This window comes from Pleurodeles waltl, chromosome 7 (assembly GCF_031143425.1).
Source record: "Pleurodeles waltl isolate 20211129_DDA chromosome 7, aPleWal1.hap1.20221129, whole genome shotgun sequence".
Classification (NCBI taxonomy): domain Eukaryota; kingdom Metazoa; phylum Chordata; class Amphibia; order Caudata; family Salamandridae; genus Pleurodeles; species Pleurodeles waltl.
Genome location: NC_090446.1, coordinates 676457403 through 676483185, shown reverse-complemented (window position 1 = coordinate 676483185; position 25783 = coordinate 676457403). Strand labels below are relative to the sequence as shown.

At 46.7% G+C, this 25783-nt stretch overlaps 1 protein-coding gene across 3 annotated transcripts in view; it reads left to right on the top strand.

Moving 5' to 3' along the window:
- RBM27 (RNA binding motif protein 27) overlaps window positions 1-25783 on the top strand; it is a 622061-nt gene that overhangs the window by 554963 nt on the left and 41315 nt on the right. For all 3 annotated transcript variants that reach the window (XM_069244680.1, XM_069244679.1, XM_069244678.1), the window contains one exon: window positions 10575-10685. In XM_069244680.1, the coding sequence (XP_069100781.1) occupies window positions 10575-10685 (111 nt within the window). The remainder of the gene's footprint in view (window positions 1-10574; window positions 10686-25783) is intronic.

Below are 25783 nucleotides of genomic sequence, written 5' to 3'. Positions count from 1 at the left end.
GTCAGTCCTGCATTAAAGGATTTGGTAAAATACAGGAGGTATCTCTAAGATGCTCTCCGGGTGCATAGTTCAATAAATCCAACACTGGTGTCAGTGTGGGTTTATTGTGCTGAGAAGTTTGATACCAAACTTCACAGTATTCAATGAAGCCATTATGCCAACAAGGGCACTTTCCTACCCCGGGCCCAAGTAATCCTAGTTGCTCTGTACTGGGCACGGAGAAGCTGGTATCCCGAGGTTCTGAAAATGATCGTCCAATCAGGCTGCCCCTTCTGGAGGATCTTCTGTTCGCAGCAATAGGGGAAGGTTCTCCACTTGAACCTGTCAACTTTGTGCCTTCATGCATGGAGATTGAGGGGCGGCAGTTGATGGCTTTTGACCTTCCTCCAAAAGTCTGTAAAGTTATTTTGGTACCCAGGCATCCATCCACTAAAATGTTATACGTTGGAAACATTTAGTATATTATTGTACACAAAGATCTATTGATTCACTTTCTGCTTCTCTTTCTGATATCCTTTTCTTCATTCTGTTCCTTGCCCAGCAGGTTTCTGCCTTGGATACGCTCAAGGGCTGTCTTTCTTCCTTAACTGCATTCCTTTGACTGCCTGATCAGCCTTCACTGTTCAAATCTCCCATTGTACATAGATTACTAAAAGGGCTTGTACATATGTTTCCCCCTACACTATTTGTTATGCTTCAATAGAACTTAAATCTTGTCCTCACATTTCTCATGTGTGCTCCATTCAAATCCTTACACAACAACAAGCAGCACAATCCCCTGCCCCTCCAGCAGCTACAAAACCGCTTTAGTGTGTCCTTGCCAGCTCACAGCTATCCTGTTGGAGGCTGGGTCCTATATATCCTCCAAAGATGGCAGGACATCACTTCAGACTAACAAGTCCTTTAAATTGTCCATCAGGGATTAAGCCTGCTTTTTGTTTCTGTCCCACCTCACCCTCCACCACCCTCAGGATGGCTGACTGAGAACTATCGGTTGATTCTGCAGCTGAAAGTACAGGCCCTAGTGGCCAAAGGGACGATAAAGGGCTTTGGAAGTAGTGACTGTGTAATTCCTACTGTTTCCTTGTGCAGAAGGATGACTGAGGCCTTTGTCCTATGGTAGATCTTTGCTCTTTCAAAGCCTATAGCACTAGTTCAGTTCGAATTTGCCCTAGACCCTAGAAATTGGATGGTGTGTTGGGCCTGCTGGACTCTTATTTATACATCCCTGTCCTGCAAGCCCAGAGATGCTGCCTGCAGTTAAGTGTTCCCATTTGGCTGCACTAGTGCCCCTCAAGTGTTCACAGAAATGATGGTGGTCATTGTAGCATACTTCGGAGTACGGGTTTCACAACAACTGGCTGCTCAAGGCGAACTGATCCCAGGCAGTCATCATCCACTCCCAAACAGCAGCAAACCTAACATTGTTGGGTTTCACTATCAACATGCTGAAGTCACACATGACTCCTTCACAAACGCTCTAATTTATCTGAGCTGTTCTGGATATGGTGCGACTTAGTGCCTTTTTCCTGGAGCGAAGAGTCCAGGACATTCTGGCTATGATGCTGATGTTTCGGCCTCGGGCCAGGATCTCGGCTCGATTGACTCTACAGCATCCTGCTGGCCAAACTACCAGGTGGCACATGCAGGCTCTGCAGTGGAACATATCAAATCCCAGTTTTGGGTCAGGGGCAGACCCCTCCCCTTAATTCTCCTTACCCCATCCAGAGGTGACGCTGCTCACAGATGCATCACTTCTTGTTAGGGAGGTCGTTGAGAAGAGATGTAGATCAAAAGCCTCTGGTCTTTGATGAAGACAACTGTGTGTCAGAAAGAGGATGTAGAAGTGCTCACAGATGAAAACACCACCACCATGTGGTTCTGTAACAAACAGAGAAGAGAACGGTCTCGGGCCCTGTGTCAGGAGGCTCTGCGCTTATGGAAATTGCTGGACGGCCAAGGAATTAATCTGGTTGTAATCACCTGGTGGGATCTTTTAACGCCACTGCGGATAAACTCCTCCTTAGAGACTTTGAATCACGAATGGCAGCTACAGCAGGAGGTGGCACAGGACATCTTCCAGCAGTGTGGAGAATCCTGGTTCAATCCCTTCGCCACCGTAGGGAATGTGGAATGTGAGCACTTTAGCACAGTGGGTTTCTGAGGCAGCTTTCTTGGAGCAGTCTTCCATCTAGAGTGCGGGGCAAGACTCCTGTATGCCTTCCTGCAGTTGCTGCTCCTGCCTCAGGTTCTGAACAAGATAAGGAATGACAGGGCCACAACATCCTGTTCTCACTGGATTAAGCCAGGAGAGCATGATGTAGAGTAACATGTCAGTATGTTTTGACTGTGTTCACTGGGATGCTGCTAACCAGAACCCCAGTGACTGTGCTCTCTCCCTTTAAACTTAGTTACTTAGATCACAAACACCCCATATTTGGCATACTGGTGCCCCCTTATAAGTCCCTATTACATGGTACCCAGGGCATTGGGGCACCAGGGGTCTCTCATGGGCTCCAGCATGTATAATGCCACCCATTGGGAGCCCATGCCAAATGTATCTGCAGGCCTGCCATTTCAGCCTGTGTGAAAGGGTGCATGCACCCTTTTTCACTACAGGTCACTGCAAGTCACCCCTATGGTAGGCCCTCTTAGCCCAGAGGGCAGGGTGCAGGTACCTGTGTGTTAGGGTACTGCTGCATGAGCAGAGGTGCCCCCATGAACTCCAGCTCCATTTTCCTGGACTTCGTGAGTGCGGCGACGCAATTTTATGCATGTACTGGACATAGGTCACTACCTTTGTCCAGCTACATAAAGGTAACTCTGAACCTGGGCATGTTTGGTAGCAGACATGTCAGAATCATACCCCAATACTGTTGGCAGTATTGGTAGCATGATTCCATGCACTCTGGAGACTCCTTAGAGGACCCCCAGCATTGCTCCTACTAGCCTTCTGGGGCTTTCTGGGTGGCCCACGCTGCTGCCACCCCTTAGACAGGTTTCTGCCCTCCTGCTGCTTGACCAACTCAAGCCCAGGAAGGCAGAACAAAGGATTTCGTTTCGGAGAGGTTGGGTTAACACCCTCTCCCTTTGGAAATAGGTGTTACATGTCTTGGGAGGGGTAGCCACCCCAAGCCACTGGTATGCTTTGAAGGACAAATTTGGTGCCCTCCTTGCATAAACCAGTCTGCACCGGTTCAGGGACCTCCAGTCCCTGCTCTGGCGTGAAACTGGACAATGGAAAGGGGAGTGACCACTCCCCAGTCCATAACCACCCTATGGGTAGTGCCCAGAGCTCCTCCAGAGGGTCCCTTGATTCTGCCATCTTGAATCCAAGAGGGGCAAAGGACTCTGGGAGCATCTGAGTGGCCAGGTCAGGCAGGTGACATCAGAGCCCCCTCCTCATAAGTGGTCACCTGGCTAGGTGACCAATTCCCCTTCCAGGGCTATTTAGGGTTTCCCTCTTGGATGGGGTCCTCAGATTTGACGGGCAAGACTCTAGCAGGACTCCTCTGCACCGTTTACTTCGACTTCTGGCCACTGGAACTGCAACTGGACTGCACAGGAACCTCCAATCTGCAGCAACCAAGGCTTGTTGGCATCTCCTCCAAGGGATCTTAAGGCTCCATGTAGCCCCAGCCCTATTCCCTCTTCCCTGTGAGGCAAAGCCCTCTGCGTGCTTCTCCTGCAATGTGGGCCTCTCCTGTGTGCTGCATGGGGCTTTCTGCGACTCCTGGGCTCCTTCCCTGTGGGTCTTCTGTGGGGGCTGCCTCCTCTTCTTTGGGCTCTGCACAGCTGAGGGTCACCTGAGACTCCCCCCGTGGGTTGAATCCCCCTTGGACCTTGCTTGGTCCCGGCAGTTCCACCTTTCCACCACCCGCAACATTTACCTTTGCCAAGGCTTCTTGGTGTTTTTTTCCACACCACAGACTGACTGCAATCCTTTATCCGGCATGAGACGTTGACTGCATCACAGAGGGACTCTTCATCTGCTCAAGTGCTGCATTGCTGACTGTCTTTGTCTCACCGTCGACTAACTCCTGCATCCACAGATGGGTGGGTAGTGGCTCCTGCCACCACCGGACAGTCCAACTGGAACTGTACTTGGTCCCCTACTTTTCCAGATCTTCCTCTTCCGGGATCCACCTTTGGTTTCTTGCAGTCTGGTCTGGGTCTTGCAAGATCCTTCTCTGAAGTCCTGTGGGTTGGTTTGGGTGGAACCAGTAACCTCCTGTTTGCTGGGGGGCACACAAGTACTTACCTTTGGGGTTTCCTACTACGTTGAGCTTCCCTCTACCGATTCCATTTCCTTGGGTGGGGACCCGACCTTCGCATTCCGCTTTCTTAGTATATAGTTTGGTCTCGCCATAGACCTTCAGTATTGCCTATTACTTTTCACTGTTTTCTATTGCTTTTTATGCCTATTCATGATTATTACTGTACATATATAGTGTGTTTCCTTACCTCCTGGGGGGAGGAGGGCTTGCCTGTCTTATATTTTAGTACTTAAGTCACTGAAATAAAGTACCTTTTTTTTTTTTTGTAACACTGGTTCTTTCGTGTGTGTGGGTGCTGCGTGACTACGGTGGTATTGCATGAGCTTTGCCATGTCTCGTAGATAAGCCTTGGCTGCTCATCCACAGCTACCTGTAAAGAGCCTGGCTTCTAGACACTGCTTGCACTTCACTAATAAGGGGATACCTGGACCTGGTATGAGGTTATAATACCATAGGTATGCACCACCACCAAGCCAGCTTCCTACACATGGTACCTGGAACCCCTGGGCATGAGCACCTGTCCTTTCCTCTAATGAAGCTGCTTTTTCAGGAGGATCTTTTATGACTGCACAATTTGCCATCCTTATAGACTGAGCTGCAGCAGAGGACCTCCTGACTTCCCTTTGTGGTTGTTATCTTAGTCCTGAGACATCCCTCTACAAAATTAGTTTTGGGGATAAATTTGTGGAATGTTGCGGCACTCAACAGATTGAGCCATTACAAGCAAAGCTGTCTGAAATGTTTTGTTCTTTTCCAAGGCCACCAAGGACTTGCTTAAGGCACTTTTAAGTGTTGTTGATCGGCTGTTTAAGTTTTTTTTTTTTTTTTAGGTTGCCAGATCAGTCCTCATTTTTTATACTTGTTTTGATGAGATTTTTGAAAGGTTTGCAATATTTGTTTTCTTTGTGATGTCGCAGTGGAGCTTAGTCGTCAAGTTTTATGTGCACCCCTTAAGAGCTTCTGCAGGGTTCTGTTTTGAGACTTATTGTGCTGAAGACATCTCATGGTCATGGCATTAGCATATGTGAGTGAGCTTCAGGCTTTCTCTCAGGCCTCCGGACTCAGACTTCCTTTCTTCTAAAAGTGTTAACTCCATTTCATGTTCGAATGTTGGTCACAGTGTCACCTTTCCTGCATTGTTTGCTCTTCCTTCATCCCTCTAAGAAGGAAGAGAGACTTCATCGTTTGGACCCAAAGACAGCACTAAGCTTTTATATTTATTGCACCAAAGAACACTGGGTGAGCGATCAGCTCTTTGTAGTGGTTTAACCAGAGCAAAGAAGGGCAAGGCAGTTCAAAGATAGACCATCTTTTTATGTATTGGTTTCTCCATAAACATCTGCTCACACTGCCTAACGGGCAGCCCCAGAAGGTTTGCAGGCTCATTCCCCAAGGCTGGCGCTGCTATCATTGATTCAGCACATCGAGTTGCTGCTTTGGAAATTCGTCAAGTGGCTACATGAGATTCGGTACACGTGTTTACGAAGCACTACTGCCTTGACAATCTGATTCATAGAGAGGGGAATTTTGCCCTCTTGGGCCTACAGGACTTTTTGGTCTGAGCCAGTAAACACACTCACCACCTTGTGAGCTACTGCTGTGATGTCTATTCAGAAGGTGAATAATCTGCGTTTAGAATTATCCATCAGAAGAATAAGTTACTTACCTTCAACAACAATCTTTCCTGTGGATACTATATTTAGCTTCAGGCACCTCTCCGACCTTCCCACCTCCCCATTCCATTAACTACTTTTTCCACCTAACATGGTCCCAAGCTTGAGATATAATGGTCAAGCCATTCTGCCAATGGGCTCTACATGTGTGGACATCCTAAGAAGGCAAGAGATGTCACCGCACATGGTTGACACACTTCTGGATCAAAACGATGTTGGTGTGGAGCTACACAGTGTGACCTGTCAGTGAACATGGGTACCACTTTTAAAGTTTCCGGATCCAGATTGATACCTGAGGAATATTCACAAGGAGAGAGGAACTACGGTTAGAGACATAATCCAATCAAAGATAGTTACCAAAGGTAATTAACTTATTTTTCTGCAACTTCCATTGTGGGTCCAGAGCTTGCTCCCTTGTCTATATTGCTTGGCAGGACCTTCATACAATATTCCTACAGTGTGCAAGGGACAAGGCTCACCTTAATCGACAGGATTTAAACCCTGCAAGGATTTCCAGAAACTGGTGTCAGTGATGCACACCCCAGAAGGTTGATTTCTAGTGTCTTGGCTCCTCGAATGACTCGAAAGCATAAAATGACCTAACTCTAAAAAAACAGAAAGCCATCTGAGACTGCATAGCCAAATTCCACACCATGGAACACCACAGAAAAGTATGCAAGGCCCAGCCTTTGTCAAGGATAAGGAAAAGGACAAGTTCTCACTCTCAAGGCCATTATTGCACAAGGTTATCATCCCACTCCAAATCCTCAGCGTGTCTGCCTCTCATGCTTGGCCTCACCCCTTTAAGGAAGAGGAGAGACTGTCAGCTGGACCCAAAAAGAGCATTATCATTTTACCTTGACCACAGAATAGAGTTCTGAGTGGATGATCAACTCTTTGTGGGGTACATTGGAGCCAAAAAAGGGAAGAGATTACAAATATGGACCATCTCACCATGACTAGTGCTCTGAATCGAAATTTGCTGCTCATTGGCAAAGCAACCTCCTAAAAGGATTGTGTGCTCACTCCACCCTAGCCAAGGCATGACTGCAGAGATGGGCACTTTGCCCATATAGTCTTACAGGATTTTGTAGTATATATTTTGTGTTGCTGTCCCACATCTGTGGAGGATTGCTGTGGTATGGAATCTGCAGCTGGGAGTCTGTCAGATGAACAAGTTACGTACCTCTGTAATGACTTATCTGGTTGAGACTCTATGGAGCTGCAGATTCCTTATTGACCTATCCATCGTTCCCACTCTGCAAACAGATTTCAGTATAAGGGACTATTCCCTTTTAAGGCTTCTAGTTTCACTCATCAGTTGTTGGTGTTTTTTATAGCTCAGCACTTCTGGTGTGGAAAATCACAAAAAGAAACTGTTGTCAGTGGGTTGACACATGTATAGTCACCCGCATGTCACCTGCGGCACGGACAGTGCCAACAATGCTATGTGGAGCCGAATGATGCCACCTAACAGCACACAGGGGTACTGCTCACAAGGAATTTCCAGATCCAGTCTGATGCCCGGGGATTATTTTAAAGTAAGGAATCTGCGGCTAGATAGTCGCTACCATAAAAGTCGTTACCGAAAGTAGCTTGTTTGTTAAAGGGTTAGAAACATCATTGATGTAGGTGTGGTAGGGCACCCGCTCTATGCACCCACAGTTACACACAGAATAGCAGACAAGATTGCTAACCCCTACAAACATGGCTCCCATTCAAGCTGATCAAAGTACAACAGTCATAAGTTGACCACTTTTTCACCCTTATCGACCAATAGAATTACCGAATTGTTGGAAAGAGTCAAGTCCAGCTCACCTAATGACCCCTGTCCCTCCGGATACTAAAGCTAGTACCTGAATTGGTTTCAATAACTTTGGAACCAGTGTATGCTGAGATTCTCAGGAATGGGTGCTTTCCTCCCTCCTGGAAGGAATCTATTGTGATCCCGCTTATTAAGAAACCAGGCGGGGAACCTAATGATTTGAATAATCTTCGACCCATTTCCTTATTACCCACCACGGCCAAGATTCTGGAAAAACATCTGAATACCGAATTGGCTGACTTTCTACAGGTCAGTGGAGGCCTCGATCCCTCTCAACACGGGTTCCGACAAGCTCATAGCACGGAATCCGCTTTGATATCTTCGGCTGATATAATTCGAAGAAGAGTGGATCGGGGAAGGGCGCTATCCTAGTTTTATTTGATCTTTCCACGGCATTCAACACCATATCCCCTCAACTGATGATCCAGCGCCTGCATCGGGTGGGTGTCAGAGATAGGGCACTTGATATTCTCAAGTCTTTTCTCACGAACAGATCCACCACAGTGTTATGCGGAGATTATAGGGCAACGCCATTTAAATTACCCTGTGGTGTTCCACCCGGGTCTTCACTTAGCTCTACCTTATTTAATCTCTACTTGGCGCCACTGGCCAGATTCATTTGGCTTCCAAGTGGTGGCTTACCCAGAAGACACTCAGTTGATAATTCTGGTTACTCATAACTGGGAGGAGATGGCAGACTGATTCCATCAATGCATGAGCAAGATAAACAGCTGGAGGAGCCGCAATTGGCTTAAACTGAATGGGGAAAAGACTAAAATAATTATTTTCGGCATAGACACTAACCTATGGGGCCCGCGCTGGTGACCAGAGTCCTGCAGGGAGCATCCAGTCCCGTGCCCTTCTGCCAGAAACCTGGGTATGGTGTTTGACAAATCCCTATCATTTGAGCAACAAGTCAACCAGACGGTTAAATGTTGTTAATGGGCATTGAAAATGCTTAAGAAAATGTATCCCTTTATCCAGGAAGACCTCAAAATGGTGGTGGTCCTGGCGCTGGTGATTTTTAAATTGGATTATTGCAACGCCCTTATGTTAAACATCAGCAAGTCCGCACTACATAGACTACAGCTAATTCAGAACGCGGCGGCCCCTTTTGTTTTTAGATCTGCTGCGCTCCTCATTCTTAGACATCTCCACTGGCTTCCTGTGGAAAAAAGTATTACGTTTAAAACACTCTGCTTAACTTGCAAAGCCCTTCATCAGGTCGGTTGCGATTATCTTAGGTTGCCTTGCAACCCTACCAGCCCGCCCGGCTGCTTAGATCCTCTACCCGGCAGCTCATCCCTGTGCCGTGCTGCCATAGGGTGAGATGGGGGGACAAATTCTTCTCGGGAGGATCAGCAAGACTCTGGAACGCACTCCCTCTTGCCATTAGGCAGGTAGAGTCTTATTTTTGTTTTATAAAGAAATTGAAAACCTGGCTGATCTCCCTTTAGGGAGTCTTGCGACTCTTGGACACCCTTGGCGATGGTCCTCTCTCTGCTAACCATCCCTGTAACCGGCACTTTACAAATACATACATACATACATCAGAGGAATTGCTGCCTTCCTGGATGGAACAATAAGCATTGGTATTTCAAAGCACTTAATATTTCCTGAATATTTGATCGGGAGTTTGTATTATATTTTCTTCTTCTTAGGTCTATATTGTAGGGATAGCTTTAATACACTGCACTTCTCTATAAGTAGAAGTTACATAATATTAAATGTAAGTGCATCTGAATTGAATGGAAGACATGGGTGTGAAAGACAACTAACCTATTTACAGTATTATTAACCACAACATTCCCAGGAGATTAAGAAGTGAATACAAAAAAGTCAAGATAAAGATTAGTGCCAAGCCACACAATGATGAAAAATAGTTCTTATTTGACAATTATACATTTAACAATAGCTCCATGTTACAATAATGCAAAAATACAATATAGAGTGTAAAACAAAAAGGCGGATCAAAAAAAAAAACATAGATCACAGTAGACCATACACAAATCACAATTGCTATTGATATTCAATCAACCAAAAATACGCCAAAAGCGTTTCAACCCCTATGATTTGCTGGGTCATCATCAGGACACATCAAATTGGGAACACATAACCAAATATGAATTATTACTGCTTGCCCATTAGGGAAAATTCTTCAGCAAGGAATCAATCCTGCTTGTGCCAGTTTCCTAAAGCTCCAAGCCTCTCTGTTATTATACCCAAAGCTATCACAAAATGCACAGAGTCAAACGGCCAAAAAGGCATTTTGAAGGAGACTGGAAAGAAATCTCAGTTTTCTAAAAAAAAAAAAAAAAAAAGTCTGTCCTCAAGGCAACAATGTCCTTCCACAAGTTCATTATTATTATTACTTAATCTCCTGGAACTGTTGTGGTTATAAATAGCTTTCATTGGTCCAAATTCTGGATTTGCCAGGGAGCTCCTGTTGTCTTATCACAAGTTAAGTTATTTAAAGAGCAAACACAGTATCCTGTCCTGGTTTGATTGTTCAGGTTGTACTAGAGCAATTTAATTAAGCATTACTTTCATGGGAGAAATCTACTCAATTACAGAAAGAAGCTTGTATTGGTAAAAGCACATCTGGTTTTACAATGACTATGGCCTCAAGTGGCTTGCAATATTGATACTTTGTATAAAATTGTACAGAATATTTGTCTGAAATTAATAAGACTGCTTGTATACCTATTCCAATTGTTTTAAGTGGTTTTCATAAGACTCTAGATGCACGAACACACACATTGTGCCATAGTAAAGATTCCTGGTTGATTTCTAATGCAGGCTGCCAACCAAGGCTCAAGATTCAGAGGCCGTAGACTTCAGGTGTCTTGGCATAAACCGAAGACGCCCTCCATTTCCACAGAAATAGAAGAGGAAGAGCCCAAGGAGGAGGTAAATTGATAATAGTTTCTTAAGCTTAAGCGAAAGGCTGGCTAAGGTACTCACACGTTGATTGTTTATGGGAATGTGATATGATAATTATGGATCCGTAATACATGCACCTGCATTACTCCTTATAGTGCTTTATATCCCACTGATCTTTGGATGCAACTTTTGAGATGTAAATTTAAGGTCACTCAGTAGTATCATTAGGTCTATTGTGCTTTTTCAACCTGCCCAGATGGAATTAAATCGCAGAAGCCTGTGTACAGCATCCATCCTCTGAATGTGACTTGTAATAGCTGTCTTTTTCAGTCATGCCAGTGATGGAGTTTGCTTCCTTTTCAGTTACACTCCTCAGAATTGCATTTGTGCATGTCTTACCCTATTCTGTGTCACTGCTTTTAACCATTTCAGATTTAGAAAATGGCAAGTCTGAATTAAGAAGCCTAGATAAACCATGTTCTACGACTTGGACATTGTGTTCTTGGAACTGCTTTGTGCAGATTTAGCTTCTGAAATGTATCAATGATCATAGGTTTGCAGTTTTAGTTCATGGAACACATTACTAATAAGCCTTTGCTCTATTCAGTAACTGCCTCAATCTTTATGGTACTCCGGATTCATTTCAGTGCACCCCAATATGAGCCATCTACTTCCACATCTTACTCTTGTAACCATTTGTACCTCGAGCTTTAAGTACTAGCCCTGTAATTCAGGTTAAAGTACAGTTTTCGCTGCTGCATGCCAACCAGTTAATGGAAAAGTAATGTTTATACCAAAAGAAGAAAAGACAGCCTTAAGTAAAACATTGTGATTCAACAAATCTCTCAGACTGGTAGCCCTAAATGTAACACAGACATAGAATTTATTTTTTCATTACTTTAAACCCCGATAACCTCCTTCTTCAGACAACGTGACGATTACTATGTGACGCTGCTAAGTACAGTATAAACCAGTGTTTATTAATGCTGCTAAATGGTTAGTGGAATGGTTGCTTATAGCTTCAAGGCTGAGATCAAAACTACAGACTGAAAAGTGAGGATCTCCAACTTCAGGTTTATTATGGATTGACATGCTTGAATATTCCCCCATTGTCAGGCTGAGAACATCGGAGGTCATTGTTAACATAGCAGTATGTTTGTGTGTATTTATGCACTCAAATAGCATTATAGACAATTTACAACCCATTCATGTCCCTATGGCACCTGAACCACGGCCAGTGAAGTGTCTTAAAGCTCCACTCCCCACAGATTATGAGCTACTCAGATGTGTTTTTTTAGCCCAGTAAGGTTGTTAGCAAGGGAATCCTACTGCTCTTCTTATCACTTCTGAGCTACACTTTTCACCTTTAATTTGTCTCCAGCTCTGCATCCTTTCTGACAGCTCCTCTGAATAGGGAGTTGGGGAAGCTGGAGTCACTTGGAAAAAAGGCCTTCTCAACTGGAAACCTGGCTCTCTGCTCTCTGTGTGGTCTGCTTGTTAGACAGATATACGCACTTCTCCTAAGACATAGTCCAGATGGTGTTTTCTAACTTACCTGACCCCCTTAAGGACACTTTGCACATGTGGTTCAGGATAGGCAGGACATCCTCAGACCAATAAGAGCTGGCCTGGCTACAGCTGTTTCCATATCCTGGGCAGTGGATTCATACTTGGCCCTCGGACGACAAGCTTGGCTTCTTCACCTGGGCGTTTTCTAGATGTTCAATATGGAATAATCGATCTGCCCATTGAAGGAGCCCAGCTCTTTGGAGGCAGGGCAGACTCAGCTTTGGAGTATTTTAACACTGTCAAGGCAACCTCCTGATCTTTGGGCTTAAAAAGAAACTAGCAAAGTTTAATGGTCATACAAGCAAAGAAGTCATCATGTGAAGTACAGCTCCTGGAAAGTCGCTTTAGCTTACCTTTGAAGGAACATATTCGGCCTGTGGAAGAATTGGTCTCCTCCTTTCTACAGGCCTGGAAGGCCATAATTTTGGAACATTGGGCACTTCCCATTGTGGAAAAATGCATACCCTAACTTTTATGCAGACTCCTACACGCAACTCGCCACAACAGGCCCTTCAGTCAGAGGGCCGTCTGGGAATACTGCAGCAGGGGTTGGCAGCCTTGCTGCAGAAATGAGTTGATGACAGAGCAGGAAATTGGTTTGGGGTGCAATTCCAGCTTTCTAAGAAGGACCGCGATTGGCAAATGTGTTTTAATTGAATTGTAGCTTATCACTTCACTATACATTTCCTCCCATCCCCTTGATTCCTCTAGGTTTAAGGAAGATTTGCCATGACTGAGCCATCTTCATTGCCCCAGATGATGAAAGAGTTCTATGCTTTCAAGTCCCCTTTACCTCTTCATCTGTGCCCTACTCTACCTCTGTGGACGGACAGTCTTTCCCAAATAGGTGCAGGTTCTGCACCCCGGCCTCCAGAGTCTACACATTGCTGCCTGGATGTTGAGTGGGAACATTTGAGCTCCATCCGGCTAGCACCAAGATGCTCAACATGTTGCCTTTTCAGCATGTCTCTCTATACTAGGAAGTGGAATCTGTTACGTTGTGTGCTGAACTGCATGAGAATCCCTGGAAGTCTCCTTTACCTGAGGTCCTCTGATTATCACTCACACTGGCACAGCACAGCAGAGCTGTATAGAGGGTGCTATTAAGGGATTCATAGTAGCCTCATCTGCTTTTCTCTTTCTGGCTGAGGAGCCATCCCACTTTAAGTCACATGTAATGATGAGGTTCCTAAAGGGACTGACAAACCGGTTTCGTCCAGCCCCTTTTGTCATATCCCTATAGGACATAAACCTGATTTTGACCTTTTTGATGGGTGCTTCTTTTGAGCCCCTTCATATTTTCAGTTAAGATAATGGAATCAAGACTGTTTCTCAAGTTGGAACTACCGTCCATTAGAGGACGTTGTAACGCTGAGAAAATTTTGTGCATCAAAATGTGCATTACCCTTGCAAAGAAGGAACTTCTACAGGGAAATCTTGGCCAATTCCGGCAGGACAAAGTCTACCACCTCAGCTTTGGCCACTTGTGTTTCTGTAGCTAAGATTTGCAGTTTGATGTGTTGGACCTGGCCCTTTTTACAGGGATATCCCCAACTTTTTGCCTTTCTTCTAATTTTTTCTGACCTGTTTTTTGTTGTCTCTAGGACTCTGAGCACTTTATCACTGCTGATCAGTGCTAAAGTGCATGTGCATTCCCTTCTACATTTGATATGATTGTCTTACACCTAATTGGCACCTTTAATTTACCTATAAGTCCCTTTTACAGTGGTATCTCTTTACCCAGGGCCTATAAATTAAATGCTACTAGTGGGCCTGCAGCGCAGCTTGCGGCACCCATAGAAGTAGCCTTTCAAACCTGTCTCAGGCCTGCCACTGCAGGCCCTGCATGTGCAGTTTACTTCCACAGCGACCTGGCAGCTAAATTTACTTGCCAAGCTTGGAACTCCCCTTTTACTACATGTATGTCACCCTTAAGGTAGGCCCTAGCTAGCCCTATGGGAAGGGTGCCGATATGTGTAAAAGGCAGGACATGTGCCTTGGTGGTGTGGCCTGAGCTGGTAGTGACAAACAGACTATTTGGTTTCTCCTTGCTGTGAGTACTGCCTTGTTCATAGGATTGCCTTTGAAATGCCCTACCTTATGTCCAGGTGGTATTGTCTATGAGGGGTAGCGTAGACATGTTTGGTATGGTTGTAATGGTAGTGAGAAATGCTGCTTATTGTCCTAGGTGGATTTTTTAAATTACCAATATAGAAATGCCACTTTTAGAAAGTGGGCAGTTCTCTGTGCCTATGAAACTGGAGTTTTGAAGCTTGACTCCAATTCACGTCTGGGGCAAAGCGACAGCTGTGCTTTGTGCATACTTTTCAGACAGCCTGTACACATGAAGGGTGGAGGTGTCACAGTAGTGTATATTGAATGGTCTTCCTGGGCTGAGAGGGAGAGGCGAGGCACACCTGCGTTTGTAAAGGCTGGGCCCTGGCCTCACACAAAGGGCTTGTTTAACCCCCCACCACCCCACTGATGTCTTGAGCCTGTGCTGGAGGAGAGAGGGGGATACTCCTGGAACCAGTTAGGACTGGTTGGAACCTCTTCTCCCCCTTTTGAGGAGACTGTGCAAAATGATTATAAATACTTTGGGTTTTCCCCATATTTAGAGACACTAGTGGACAACTGAACTGGACACAGGATGCTGCTGAAGGGACTCACCAGGGACCGCCTTTGGACTGCTGCTGTTGTGCTGATCTGTGACCTCCTGGGTCACTAAGAGGAACTGCCACTGTCTGCAGACCTTTGTACTGGACTGCTTGCTTGTGCCCTGCTTCCCTGTGCCCCATTTTGCTGTCTCCAGGGGCTAGGTGGTGTGCCCCCTGTCTCCCTGCAGCTCTTCTTGCCTCACAGTGCTGGAGAGCGCTGCAGCTAATTATCGACTTAGCACAGAAAGTTTGCTTTAATTGTTGTGCCCTTCCAGCGCGTGAAGAGCACTTTATGCCTCAGTATTAGAGAGGGCAGGACAAGCGCTCAACTGTGGCTGCCTGTCTATTCCTTCAGCGCAGGGGAATCCGTCCCCTGGTGTGTGTGTGTGTGTGTGGTCACTGATGCGATCCGGGTGGGGAGCCGCCTGTCGAGGCGTACTGGCAAAGGTGCCCCCGGGAGCACTTGGAAAAGTGCCCCCAGGGCAAAACCAGGAACTGCTTTTGGGTGCATTCACCGCTGCAGCCTGAGTCACAGAGGAAGCACGTCTCTCCCTGTGTGGGTAACCCACCGACGTGGGGCTAGTGTGGCCAAGAGGATGGGCGTGACCATTTGGAGCCCCAGAGGGTTCATAACGTGCACCCAGTAGCGGAGCGGCTGCATGGTGGATCGCGAAGGAAGGAAGACGAAGCAAGGTCTTCCCGCAGGTCCTGGTGGTGGGCCCCTCAGTAGAGGCACACCTTGGGGACAACCTTTCTTTTCTGGGCAGCTCGCAGAACGGGATCTGGAACCCTCACCCGAGACCCTGTCAGACTTGAGCCCCTTCTGCCCACATCTGTTGTAGAAGGAGCAACTGAGTTCCTTGTTGTTGAGTGCTCGTCGGAGTTCAGCATTCCCGCTAATCGGAGAGCAGGAGCTCCTAGATTGGGACACGTACATCCCCGGTCGCCCTCATCGTACACGATAAGCCAGTAGGAGTGCTGCCTCACTATGTGCATTTTTTTTTTTTTTGGTGCCTTACATATGCCATTGAGGACGGTGTTTTATGAAGTCGTGGCCTCCATGTTATCTGCCAGGGGCAGTCTTTTGGTACTGTCATGTTATGTACAGTCATGATAATGTACTGGCATCTTGGTGATATGTTTATTATTACAGGTGCATTGGTGATGGTAATCACAATCTTACTACTGCTTCTGTAGCCTATGTGTTCATATGACTACTGCTGGCTTTTGCAGAGTACTAGTAACTGTGTAACGTTCTGACAACTGCTTGTGTAGCAGGGCATTACTGACATGTTGTATTTGGTCTAATGATGTTTTGTACAATACAGTTTATTTGTATGTAACTTGATGTTGTGTTTCCTTTGTGGTGTATTTACTGTGTCACGTGTGTTGTGCAGTCGCTTTACCCATTGCTTCTGGGATAAGCCTGACTGCTCGTGCCAGTCTGCCAAAGTGGTGAGCAAGGGTTATCATGGGTGTGTACTCCCTTACCCTGATTAGAGTGGTGGGTTCTGCCTGGTTTAGGTGCATACCCCAGCCAACCGGAAATCCCATTTCTAACAAGGTACATGCAATTGCTTTCACCCCTTTGCTAAGCATTTATTGCTTGGACTCGGAGGTAAGAAGAGATGGCTATTTAGTGTGCTCAGTCCTGCAGGATTTCCTCGTCTGACCATCCTTCAGACCCAGCGCTGGTGAGGGTAGTGCCAGCAAAGGTGAGGTCTTCGGATAGAATAAAGGTTACCTACCTTCAGTGACTATTTTTCAGCACTGAAGTGATTGATGTCATTCCCTCATCCCTGCCTGTATGGGTGTAAGGAAATGCCTCCTTGGCATGGTTACCCCCTGACTTTTTGCCTTTGCTGATGCTATGTTTTGATTTGAAAGTGTGCTGAGGCCTGCTAACCAGGCCCCAGCAGCAGTGTTCTTTCCCTAACCTGTACTTTTGTTTACACAATTGGCACACCCTGGCATCCAGGTAAGTCCCCTGTAACTGGTACCCCTGGTACCAAGGGCCCTGATGCCAGGGAAGGTCTCTAAGGGCTGCAGCATATCTTATGCCACCCTGGGGACCCCTCACTCAGCACAGACACACAGCTTGCCAGCTTGTGTGTGCTGGTGAGGACAAAACGAGTAAGTCGACATAGCACTCCCCTCAGGGTGCCATGCCAACCTCACACTGCGTATGCAGTATAGATAAGTCACCCCTCTAGCAGGCCTTGCAGCCCTAAGGCAGGGTGCACTATACCATAGGTGAGGGCACCAGTGCAAGAGCACTGTGCCCCTACAGTGTCTAAGCCAAACCTTAGACATTGTAAGTGCAGGGTAGCCATAAGAGTAAATGGTCTGGGAGTCTGTCAAACACGAACTCCACAGCACCATAATGGCTACACTGAAAACTGGTAAGTTTGGTATCAAACTTCTCAGCACAATAAATGCACACTGATGCCAGTGTACATTTTATTGTAAAATACACCCCAGAGGGCACCTTAGAGGTGCCCCCTGAAACCTTAACCAACTACCCGTGTAGGCTGACTGGTTTTAGCAGCCTGCCACACTCGAGACATGTTGCTGGCCACATGGGGAGGGTGCCTTTGTCACTCTGTGGCTAGTAACAAAGCCTGCACTGGGTGGAGATGCTTATCACCTCCCTGTTTGCAGGAGCTGTAACACCTGGCGGGGAGCCTCAAAGGCTCACCCCCTTTGTTACAGCACCACAGGGCATTCCAGCTAGTGGAGTTGCCCGCCCCCTCCGGTCACGGCCCCACTTTTGGCAGCAAGGCCGGAGGAAATAATGAGAAAAACAAGGAGGAGTCACTGACCAGTCAGGACAGCCCCTAAGGCAACCTGAGCTGAAGTGACTCTGACTTTTAGGAATCCTCCATCTTGCAGATGGAGGATCCCCCCAATAGGGATAGGAATGTGACCCCCTCCCCTTGGGAGGAGGCACAAAGAGGGTGTAGCCACCCTCAGGGCTAGTAGCCATTGGCTACTGCCCTCCCTGACCTAAACACACCCCTAAATTCTGTATTTAGGGGCTCCCCTGAACCTAGGAACTCAGATTCCTGCAACCTAAGAAGAAGAGGACTGCTAAGCTGAAAAACCCTGCAGAGAAGATGGAGACACCAACTGCTTTGGCCCCAGCTCTACCGGCCTGTCTCCCCACTTCGAAAAGAAACTGCTCCAGCGACGCTTTCCCCAGGACCAGCGACCTCTGAATCCTCGGAGGACTGCCCTGCTCTAGAAGGACCAAGAAACTCCCGAGAACAGCGGCCCTGTTCACCAAAGACTGCAACTTTGTTTCCAAAGAAGCAACTTCAAGACAACTGCGTTTCCCACCGGAAGCGTGAGACTTGCTACTCTGCACCCGACGCCCCCGGCTCGACTTGTGGAGAAACAACACTTCAGGGAGGACTCCCCGGCGACTCCGAGACTGTGAGTAACCAGAGTTGCCCCCCCCCCTGAGCCCCCACAGCGACGCCTGCAGAGGGAATCCCGAGGCTCCCCCTGACGCGACTGCCTGACTCCCAGATCCCGACGCCTGGAAAAGACCCTGCACCGCAGCCCCCAGGACCTGAAGGATCGGAACTCCAGTGCAGGAGTGACCCCCAGGAGGCCCTCTCCCTTGCCCAGGTGGTGGCTACCCCGAGGAGCCCCCCCCCCCCCCCCTTGCCTGCCTGCATCGCTGAAGAGACCCCTTCGTCTCCCATTGATTCCAATTGAAAACCCAACGTGTGTTTGCACACTGCACCCGGCCGCCCCCGTGCTGCTGAGGGTGTACTTTCTGTGCTAACTTGTGCCCCCCCAGGTGCCCTACAAAACCCCCCTGGTCTGCCCTCCGAAGACGCGGGTACTTACCTGCTGGCAGACTGGAACCGGGGCACCCCCTTCTCCATTGAAGCCTATGCGTTATGGGCACCACTTTGAACTCTGCACCTGACTGGCCCTGAGCTGCTGGTGTGGTAACTTTGGGGTTGCTCTGAACCCCCAACGGTGGGCTACCTTGGACCCAAACTTGAACCCCGTAGGTGGTTTGCTTACCTACAAAAACTAACAAATACTTACCTCCCCCAGGAACTGTTGAAAATTGCACTGTCTAGTTTTAAAATAGCTATATGTGTTTTATTTGAAAAGTATATATGCTATTGTGATTATTCAAAGTTCCTAAAGTACTTACCTGCAATACCTTTCATTTGAGATATTACATGCAAAATTTTAACCTGTGGTTCTTAAAATAAACTAAGAAAATATATTTTTCTATACAAAAACCTATTGGCCTGGAATTGTCTCTGAGTGTGTGTTCCTCATTTATTGCCTTTGTGTGTACAACAAATGCTTAACACTACTCCTTTGATAAGCCTACTGCTCGACCACACTACCACAAAATAGAGCATTAGTATTCTCTTTTTGCCACTATCTTACCTCTAAGGGGAACCCTTGGACTCTGTGCATACTATTCCTTACTTTGAAATAGTGCACACAGAGCCAACTTCCTACAATGGGCAAGTAGAAACAGATGGCGAATAGATGAGACAGCACTTGGCTAAGTGCTATATGGCTCCTGTGATGTCACCATAGGGTTGTTTCCAGCTCCAAGATGGAGACTGTCCCTCCTTGGGACACAGGAGAGCTATGTCAAGTTTCTGGTTCAAGTCTGGCACCTGGAACCTATCAAAGGTGAAGAATATGCAGTTAGGTAGAGTATCCACCAGAAAAATTATTATAAAGCGTAAGTAACATTTTATTTGCTTTAAAATAGAAATCGTTTTTGAATACCTGGAGGCCCAACAACTTTGTTCTGATACTTCTACTTGATTATTCACCTTTGAATACCCCAGGATAAAGATAGCAGTAGCTCTCTGGCACCAGTAGGTTGCATCAACTCAGTTCTGACATCAGTCAATGCAGTCGTGGTAGTGTCATCTGAGTTATAAAGCCTTGGGACAGGAGCTCTAATGTCAGTGTCATCTTTTTTCTCTGCCTGTCAATGCTATTTGGAGTTTCGCTCTCAGACCTTGTCAGGAGACTGGCACAGACATAAAATTCATCCTTTTCGTGTTATAGGGATGTCGCCCTTGAAAATATCTGGCTTTAAGCCCTGTTAACACTGCTATATAGACCCACGTGGCAACGGTCTGTGTTGCCTTGGTTCAATACATGACACGTTGTTGTGTGACCTTTATAAACATATGTACTCTAAGGCGATCAGGGAACATTGGGCCATACCTTTTATAGCTTGTGAAAGAAGTGCTGTAGGAGCCATCGTTGAGCAAGGAAAGGTGGCAAGCAAGATCAAAGTCCCCCCTCAAGATCATCACCCTTGACCAAATCATCAATCCAGAAAAATAAATACCCACAAGAAAAATAAGTGTTTAATTCTTTTCCTCCTCAACCCAGAAGCACAAAAGAGTCTCTTCTTGATCCACTTACCTCTGAAATGGAGTTGGAGATTACCCTGGCACTGTTCCCAGCGGTCCCTGATTTGGTGCCATCTGCTCCACCTCCATTATCACCTCTTCCTCAAGCAACCTCAGTACTCAGCTATCTGAAGTACCTGGAATGGGAGCTGATCCGCCTGGCTTCCTGAGAGACATGGACCTTTCCAGGAGAGTGGCTGTTACCACTGATACACCAAATTGGCCCCACAAGACCGATCAGTGAGTCTTTTGGTCTTGTACTACCACTACCATTGGCGCCATACGGGTTTTACCCTATGTTAAGGAGAATGCTGAAAATTACTCCTTAGGCAATGAAGGAGCCCAACGCCGGGATCGGCACCCTGAGGGTGGACACAAAGCCATAGATCCCCCATGCATGAGGACAATTCCTCAACACTACCCTGCAGTACAGATACAGCCGGGACATGTCTCAACAACCAAAGCACCAGTGGTGAACCTTCGGACAAAGAGAGCAGGAAGATAAATGAGGCAGGTAAGTCAGTCGTTGCTCTGTCAGTGACACGCTGACTGTGGCCAACTCTTTCGGGCTGCTCTCCAAGCATGACCGGCACACTGGGACAAAATGGAGAAGCTCTTCCATTGTCTTCAAGAACATTACAGAAAGCGACGCCAAGAGCTTCTTGCGAACGGGAAAGTAATATCCAACACCACTACTCGGAGGGCTCTGACGTTGCTGATAAGTGCAGCATTAACTTGTGTCCTCATTTGATGCCATGCCTGGCTGTGTGGTTTTGGTTTAAAGCCAGCACCCGCTCAACCTACTTCTCAGTCTGGAGCACCTTTTCAGGCCACAGTTTAACCAGTAATGCATTGGAGGCCCATCAGACTCCTCCTTCCCTGAGTGCCTTTCGCAGGCCTTAAGAGGTGGGGGGGAGGGGGTGCTAAAACCACCTTCCACAAGGCCTCTACCTTCTATCAGAGGCCACAATTAGCAACAGGCCCCTTCACAGTGGTATTCAAAGGGAGCCCTCAGGGGGAACAATAAGAGGTAAAGGAAATGGTGGAGCAGCTAGAGGACTTAAGTCCATTCTGCCCCAATGATTACACTACACCTTCCAGGTGAAGCCTCCAGGTGTCCTGGGAAGGTAGCAGCACGTCACCTTAGGTCAGTGGGGCTTCTCCATCATATGGCATTATTACTGTCTAGAACTCACTGCAGTCCCTGCTCATACCCTGCAGCAGACACACTTTTCCCAGAACATCAGCTTCTCCTTCAGAAGGATGTAAACACTTATTGCCAAAGTGGCAATAGGACCCATTCCACCAAATCAAAAACGGCAAAAGGATGTACTCACTGTACTTCCTAATCCCCAGAAATCCACGATATCCTCGAACTAAGGCCCCTCAACAAAATACATCCTGTAAGGGCACTTCCACATGGTCACACTCCAGGATGTCAACCCTCTAGTACAGCTAGGTGACTTTGACTGCCCTTGACCCGAAGGACGCCTACTTCCACATCCCTATCCACCATGCACATCGTCGGTACTGCCAGGTCGTGGTAAGTGGCCAGTATTTTCAGTTCAAGGTGCTACCCTTCGGGGTCACCAAGGCCCCAGGTGTGTATAAAAAGTCTTGACATTGTAGCTGCACACCTAAGGAGGAGCAGCATCCATGTATTGCCTTACTTAGATGACTGGCTGATCAAGTGTGCAAAGGAACAACAATGCTTTGCTCAGACCCAAGTCACCATAGACCCCTTACATGGTCTGTGTTCACCATAAATATGGTGAAGACCCACCTTTGGTCTCTTCAGGTCCAGCCCTTTCTAGGTGCAGTTCTCAACTCAGTCACTGGAAGAGCTTATCCCAGTTCAGAAAGAATCCAAGCCATCTATTTCTTACTGCCCTTTTTTCAGCTAGATCCCCAAATAACAGGAAGGTCATTCACCTCCTCGGCTTGAGAGAATTCCATCACAGTGTCCTCCTTCTGGCGTAATACTTACTGGTAGTTGATATTGACCTTTACAGACCTGCTCAGCAGAATGCAGCAACAAGTCCATGAATAGTAACTCCATTTGCAAGTCCTACTCTCAAACTTCTGTACACTTTTGGGGCTATCCCAGTAAAGACTTCTTTGCCACTGCCGAAAACACCAAATGCCCAAGCTTTGCCTCCAGGTAGCCACACTTACAGTCCCTTTGCGATGTACGAAGAACGAACTGGTCAGTGTTTGGGCTATGCTTTTCCGCCTCTCCCACTTCTTCTATTTTTGGTTCAGAAGCAAACATCCCTCACACTCATCCTGGTGATTCCCACCTGGGCCAGAGAGCAATAGTTTGCCACCCTTCTTAAATTATCTCTAGTCCACATGAGAAGCTGCCCTTTCGCCACAGATTCTCACACAGAACCAGGGCACAGTCAGACACCTGAACCCCAGGCAGGTCAATCTTGCAATATGGCTCCTGGGATGTTTGAATCTGGATACCTCAGCCTTCCTCCGGAGGCACTCAGACCTACAATACGGGCCTGCTATGCTGCCAAATGGAAGAGGTTTGCACACTTCTGTCTTCCAGAAGCACCTTGAATCTCAAGGCAGCATCCCAAGACACATGGACTATCTGCTTCACTTGCAAAAATCAGATCCCACTTCTACATCCGTCTGACTTCATCGAGCTGCAGTTGCTGCTTATCTTCAGAATAGGGAGCACAGTTCACTCTTCAAGGTTCTTCCATGGAAGAACTCAAAAGGCTCATTCCACCCAGAGTACTATCTGACACCGTTTTCACAAGACTTTTGGGCCCTTGTTTCAAACCATTTTACTTGTTCCCTTTACAGTTTCTCTCCTGTAAAATAGCCTTCTTAGTATCCATCACCTCCTTCAGGCATGTCAGGTTCATAAGTATATGGTAGCTCCTAGAACAAACTCCAAATTGCTCACTAAAGGGCCATCTTCCTTCCACCTCACAAACTGTCGAACTCCGTGTTATTTCCGCACCTAGGTTTAGTGGCAAAGAGGGCTCTTCACACACTTAATGTCAAGAGAGCGATCATGAATTACGTTGATCAAACAAGGCTGTTTTGACTTTTGCCAAATCACACAAGGGCCACGCACTTTCTGAAGCAGACATAGCCTGGTGGCTCATCAAATGTCCAAACCTATTACGAAAAGCTAAGGGTCTTTTGCCGACACTGCCCAAGACCCAACTTCACCAGCAAAAAAAAAAGACTATGGTTTTATTGGATAACACCCCTAAAGCTGGTATTTGTAAGGCAGCTACCTGGTCCACGCCACACATTTTCACCACACACTACTATGTGGTTGTCTTAGCATTCCAAAAAGCTAACCTTGGCCTGGCTGTACTGTGTACAGTTTTCCAGTTTTTTTACAACATCCTTCGGCTTGCCACTGCTAAGAGGAAAACTACTTTACAGTCTATGCACAGCATGTTTTGCCACAGCTACATGTCACAAACAGAAAATGTTACCCTGTAAGCATCTGTTCGTGGCATGTTTCTACACGCCGAGTATGCAAGACGGTAAAAGCAGTCTAACAATGGAACCGATGCCCATGTGTATTAGCAATAATAGGTGAAGTCAGTATGCCTCATGACTACAATAATTCTTCGAAGAAAAACAAGTTACATATGTCTGAGCCCAACACTAGTCGGCAGGAGTATTCATAGCATGTACAAACAGATGCTTACAAGGTAAGTAACATTGTCCTTTTTGGAAGTGGTAACAAATGGCAGCTGTATCTAAAGATATTATAGAAGCTGGCCTTAACGCTGCTGATTCCACCTATAATGACTATGGCGTCATCCGTCACCCTGTGACTACATGCTTGGCTCTGATCTACGGGGTTCTGCAAGGGGTTTTCGGAGTGCATTCAGGGGCATGCCTTTTGATAGGAATCACCAGTTTGATCAAGAAATGCTGCTGTGGAACATTTTAAACGATGCAGTGCCACAGCCATATCTCTAACTACAATCTTCCTCTGGATCATTTTGTTCATTCTGAAAGCCATGTCACTTTGCCAAATGTTTTTCAAAGGAATGACAAACATCCTGATCAGCAACAACATCAAAACACTTCAGTTCACTAGTACACAGGACACTGAAAATGGCATGGCAAACAGCTCCAATGTACTACTTCCTCTTCTTTCCCAGCACCACCAGGGAAGCAGCAGTAGTTTGACTGTAAAGGAGTATGTTGTGCCGGTGGAGGAAAAGGGTCTCCTCTTCCACTGGCCTGGAAAAGCAGTACTTTAGATTGCAGACTCCTTCTGATCATAGAAAAGGGGTACATTTTACCCTTTCACCAGCACCCCCTCTTTGTGTCCCCCTGTTGCCACTCTCTCTAAACACAGGTATTTCAGAGACCTGAGGAGATCCTGCAGCAGGATGTGAAGGTCCTGCTGCCGAAAAGGTCGGTTGAGTTTGTGCCAGAGCAGGAAATGGGATGGGGTACTACTCTTCGTACTTCTTAGTTACCCAGATTGACCGCAGTCTTCGTCCAGTCTTCAACCTCTGGTTTCTAAACTGATTCCTGTGAAAGGACAAATTAAGGAGGCTTTCTCTAGCTTGTGTGCTGAAGGTGTTGGCCTCAGAAGACGGGATGCGTACTTCCACATAGTGATCATATAGGCACACATGAAGTACTTGCTCGGTCCTTCTTCTTGCAATACAACAGGCAGAGCACATGATGGCCCTTCAGTAGTGCCTCTGCAAACAGTGGTTCCAGCATCACGAGGACTTGACGGAATCCATGGTGATCTCTGAAGACTGCAACAGAAATACTGTGGTGGGGAAAAGAAACCAATCTCACTCGAGTGAGACCCCCTTCAGCAGTGACAACAGTGTTAACTGATACATCCACCTTCGGTTGTGGTGTGCATCTGGAAAACCTGGAATTTAAAGGTCCTTGGTCTCCAGAAAATCAGAGATTATATATCAATATGCTGGAATTGAGGGCTATATGTTGTCATCTAAAAGCTTTTCTCCCTTCCATTTGATGCCAGTCCAAATCTTAACTGGCATGTGCTACCTAAAAAAAAAAAAAAAAAAATTAGGGGAGTGTTGTTGGCTCAGACTCTGTTGAGAAGCCCTGTGTCTCTGGACTTTGGCTACCAGCCACACTCTGTTTTGAAGCACCAATCACTTGGTGGGCTCCTTGAACAACTGAGCTGACAGCCTCAGTCAGTGTCATCTTGCTAACTATGAGTGGTGTCTTCACACTGGGGTAGTACAAGATCTTTTCATTATATGGGGCGTACCTCAGGTGGACTTGTTTGCAACTCAGGTCTTTGCTCTAACTTTTGCGCCTTCCAGTAGCTCAAACAGGGAGCCTTGGGTATGTGTTTCAGTTGATATGGAAATTTCTGCTTAACTACATGTTTTCTCCCATAACCTAAAATCCTCAGTTTCTGAGGAAAATTATCCAAGGTTGGGCCTAAGTCATTCCCGGTGCAGAAGTTAGAGCAATGAGTAATGGCCTGAGT